At 50.3% G+C, this 4,650-nt stretch overlaps 1 protein-coding gene across 1 annotated transcript; it reads right to left on the bottom strand.

The window, feature by feature from the left end:
- Positions 1 to 1,665: 1,665 nt before the first annotated feature.
- EMH_0071030 (uncharacterized protein) lies at positions 1,666 to 2,650 on the bottom strand (the record flags this gene model as incomplete). Its single annotated transcript, XM_038022662.1, has 4 exons — positions 1,666 to 1,785; positions 2,001 to 2,127; positions 2,289 to 2,320; positions 2,618 to 2,650. The coding sequence occupies 4 exons, from the start codon at positions 2,648 to 2,650 to the stop codon at positions 1,666 to 1,668; spliced, it is 312 nt and encodes a 103-aa protein (XP_037878516.1).
- Positions 2,651 to 4,650: the final 2,000 nt, after the last annotated feature.

Below are 4,650 nucleotides of genomic sequence, written 5' to 3' on the forward strand. Positions count from 1 at the left end.
TTCTCAGATCCGCGGATACTACATCCAATGTCTCATTCATATTTTCAGTGCATGAAGCGGGGCCTATCTTCTTACAGCGAACTAAACCAACAGCAAAGGCGCTTCGGCGGGTAACCAACTCACGAAGCGCGTACAGACAGTGCAAGGCGCTAGGCAGTTCCTTGCAGTCCGTAAAGGTATCGCAACAATCCCGCCAAAACAATGCACCTGCAAATACCGATTAGGAAGCGGGTGCTCAGGAACTATGAACATCAACAGCCACTTCCCTACGAGGATGTTAACGAATTTACGGGACCCAATGTTGCTAAGCTGGACTCTACGAACGTATGCGAAGCGTTGCATTGCTGCACGGAAATAACCAGCAAGTGCTTAGCGCAACCCTCCGTCTGCCGCTTGCCCATGAACTGTAAGGATCCAGGGTTGCTAAGCTCCACTCCACGAATACCCGCTAATTGTTCATATCCTGTCACACTAAAATATGCAGCACATGCAACACGCAGCCCTCTATTGTTGCCTGTCCATGAACCGTTACCCGTAACAAGCCACCCGCACGTTTCTTCTGAGTATCATACCTCACCCCATCGCTGCCGCCTTGCGGCTTACCAATACGTATGCGCAGCCTAAGCACTGCAGACGCGCTGGCGCCGGGGCATATGGTGAAGAACAAGAACAAGCTGACGCAAAGATACTCTCTGTATGCCTCACTCGCTGCCAGCAAAGGGCCTCCCGGGTGGAACACCTGGTTGAACGCCAGAGGTAACAAACGGCCCCGACCCACTCTGGAAACACCCCTTTAAAACATCCACAACAGCGCGCATCATCATGTGAACTCCCTTCATCTGATGGTACAGGGTGGGGCACGGTTCTGGTTAGCTGCGGCTGCACACTCTCGAATCCTTTGCTACACGATTTTGCATTGACTCTTCTAGCTCCCAACAATTTTGCAGACGCCATTTTCCATAAGCGTGCATACAAGGATGGGGAATTTGTTAAAGGTTTGCAAATAGTCTGCGTGAGTGCTTTTTGATGCTCTCTTTTTCCAATTGGTAGTTTTTATACGCCTCGACCAACTCGTGTGCGTGCAGAATCCAACGCGATGTCTTTGCTAGAAACTGCGAGCGTGCACAGCTGATAGACCCTGCTCAAAAATGCTGATCCTGTCAGCAATCCGAACCACCGTTATGCAGTCCGCAAGCTTGAGATCTACACGCTGGGCCACAACAGCCTCATGATCCCTCCCAAGCAACCTGTTGCACCACAGATAGCATTTCGAACCAATGTGCATACGATGAGGGAAGTTCATTGACGCTTCGCAAACAGTACACGAGAATGCTGCTGAGAGCCCACATGCACAAATTTGTGCTTATGTGACCAACTAGACAACTTACATGCGCCTTTGTCGAGCACTCATAGGTTTGTCGAAACTTCCAAGTGCACGAATTTGAGAACCGCGTCAAGCAGCTTTTGATCCTGTAAAGACCTTGCAACACCGTTATGCTGCCCGCATGCTCAGGAACTAATAGTTGTGGCACAAACATCTCAGAAGCCCTCCCACGTCATGGAACGTACCACCACTGCAAGGCAGTACTATGCTGCTCGCACTAGGGGAATGTCCCTCTCGTTTTCACAGAACTCGCCCCTGTTTGCGGTAGTTCTTTATTAGAGTTATAAGCGCTGCTGAGTGCAAATGGGCTTTGCCCGTTTTACAAGGGCCATGCCCCGTCGCTCGCTGCCGACGCCAAAGCAAAACGTTTCGTAGGTCCTTTGGACGAGCGCCATCAACGCCTACGCGAAAGGGACATCGACCACTCTTGGCTAGTTCGCCATGCGTACAGGCTGTACAAACATGCGCAAAACAGCCAAACGTGGACGAAATGAGCCTTCCACAACTAAGTGCGGATGCCTCCTGGATTAACGTGCAGGAGCGACGTAAAGAGTTACGCAATCGACGCTGAGGCAAGAGAGATCGCGACCATCCTTGGCTAGTTTTAGATGCTCACAGGTTGCACAAGCATGGTCAAAGCCGCCAAGCGTGCACGGAGAAAGCCTTTCATAACTAAGTAGGGATTTCCATTGGATCGAAGATCAAGAGTTATGTACGGCGTTATGCGTGCACGCCACCACTGGCTGCAATCAGCGAGCAGATCATGTGGGTGGCGGCTATGCACTTTGGTGTAAGAGACATCTTTATCACCCTGGCCGTCAATACTATGCACCTTTTGCCACAAAGCACAACGCAGTATCTGCTGCCCCCAGCCAGCTGATGCGCCCCACATCTGCTGCCTCACCACTGAACTGCAACCGTCTGTAATGCCATGCTCTGCAAAGCGAACGCATAACCCAGCGCTTAAACATCTCACCCCTGTAAATGAGAAGCAAAGGCCTCGTAAGGGCAAACAAGCTTTCGCGGTTCCTCACACTGTAACTGGATAAAACAAAACAGATGTGTATACACTTCCATGGTTCCTCGCATACAAGCTGGAGCATACCAGCACTCATGCAAGTACGTAAAATATACATTTACTTTCAACGTTTCAAACTTTCAAGCCCCTAGCAACACGTGCGGTATGCGAACACTCCACAGAGAATCTTTGAATTAGCCAATTCCCGTTCAGACCTGCTCAACCCAGGAAGGGTCCACAGCTGTCATTGGTTACCGTAATGGCAAAATAATCGACCGAGACGAGAGTTTGCCCGTCCTATGCGATGCGCAAACTTTGGTCGCTACGCCGTCCCTTTATAAACCAGTAAAGATATTCGCACCAGTTAAGATCGCCATTTTGTGAAGGCCAATGATAACCTGGAATATTCTAGTCCAGATATACCCCAATGGGATTGGGCTTCCCCGCCTCACGTTCGTCTCTGGAAATTAAGGAAACTGGCCAGTAATACCCCGCCGAGATGGACATCACGAATGAACACGAGTGACCCATCTATATATTGTGCCTGCCTTGAAAATGAAGTGGCATATCTAATATGACCAAAAGGGAAGCTTCCGTCTCCGCTAGGAGTTCTGTTTCCTCTTGCGTCGCTGTATTGCTACACAATGAGCTACAAATTTGGCAGTCTTGTGTCCAAGCGCCATACGGGGCTCGCAAAATGCGTTTTGGCCGTAGAGGCCGTCACAGCCTGGCCCCATGGTATTCCCATTCTCCCTCACAATAATTGCCATAATACATGACTAGGCGAGTCACCAATGCTGTCAGCAATGCTACTTTAAGTTTGTTACACATCACCGCGTGGTCGCGGCTTCCACCTACCACGTTTTGCACTGCAAATATGCTTCCTCACCACTTTCCTGAGATCGCCTGTGCTAACATACGATAAATGCTTCGCCTCTCCAAATCGGGAAGTTACGTACGCGCACACATGTTGCACGGACGCTCAGCCATGACTGTGTAGCTGCACTGGAGTACACCACCGCCCTCGGCTTGAATGTCGCCTGCCGTTTTCCGGCAACACGCCCAACAACAAACGGACGATGCTTGAAGATTCACGAGCCACCATGTTTACAACAGTTGAGAGTGGCCTCACGTGGCACTCCCGATTCGTAATGTCAAGTTACAGGCTGAGGCTCTTATACCAATATGTGCCTTGCAAAGACACTGGTAACGAGCTCTACCAAAATAAGGGAAACCAATACTTCTTCTGCCCATGCGCCGCCGTTTTCTCACGAGTTAGTGGGCGCAAATTCTTTACTTATCTGCGGCCAAACACCTCTCACCGCAGCGTGCACTTGCAACGTCGCCGAGCAAACGAGTAGGCTTGGAGCGTTTCTGAACCAGCGCCCATTGCCGGACTGACCACCGTTCCGAAGCCTCACGCCATCCACAACGGAACCAGCCTATTTGGTGTACAAATCAGCATGATCAGGATTTGCCGCACTATGGCTCTACAAATGCGTTCACGAACTTCATCCACGTTTCGTCGTGACACCAACAGCACACCTGTTTGAGTATGTATGCATACTGGGCGATGCAGGCCGTACCTGGTGAGTATACGATAAGGTATAGTAGAGGGTGTCACAGTAGGCCAGCGTTGCAACAAACACTGCCCCACAAGCAACAAAAAATATCACAATTCAACCAAGACGAGCTCGCACGTGTACACACCGTACCTCTATCAAATTGCACGCATGCAAATACAAATCCAGCCCTGCTACAGGAAACCTCACACAAAAGCAATATCCCCCAACGGGGAAACAACACGCGTTTGATTCGACCTGCATACTTTCTGCTCACCCCAGCACATGCGTCGGAAAGCTAACCAATGCTCAGACACACTGCGGCAATAGACCAGCGTACACAAACTGCAAAACCAAAGAATCACAGCATCATCGTGCTCACACACGCAGGTCGCCTAGCTGTCCTCCACCTATTCTGTATACTCCTCTATTTAGACAGTGCTGATTTTTATCCGCACAGCCAAAGCAAGTGCACGTTCAGTACCAACTGCACGCCAATGCTGCTGGCTTCGCAACACGTCGTGTCGAATTGGTGTTTGGTCAAGTCCAAACTGCATCGCAAAGGTGCACGCAATATAACGCAGATGAACAAGGATGCCCAGCAGCACAGTCGCCTCCAATAATGACAAGCAGATGCTGCGAACAACAGACCGTCAGATGGCTAGCCCGAACAACTATCACGGACA

The sequence above is a fragment of the Eimeria mitis genome, genomic scaffold, assembly GCF_000499745.2.
Source record: "Eimeria mitis Houghton genomic scaffold, Emh_scaff3948, whole genome shotgun sequence".
NCBI classification, from domain to species: Eukaryota; Apicomplexa; class Conoidasida; order Eucoccidiorida; family Eimeriidae; genus Eimeria; species Eimeria mitis.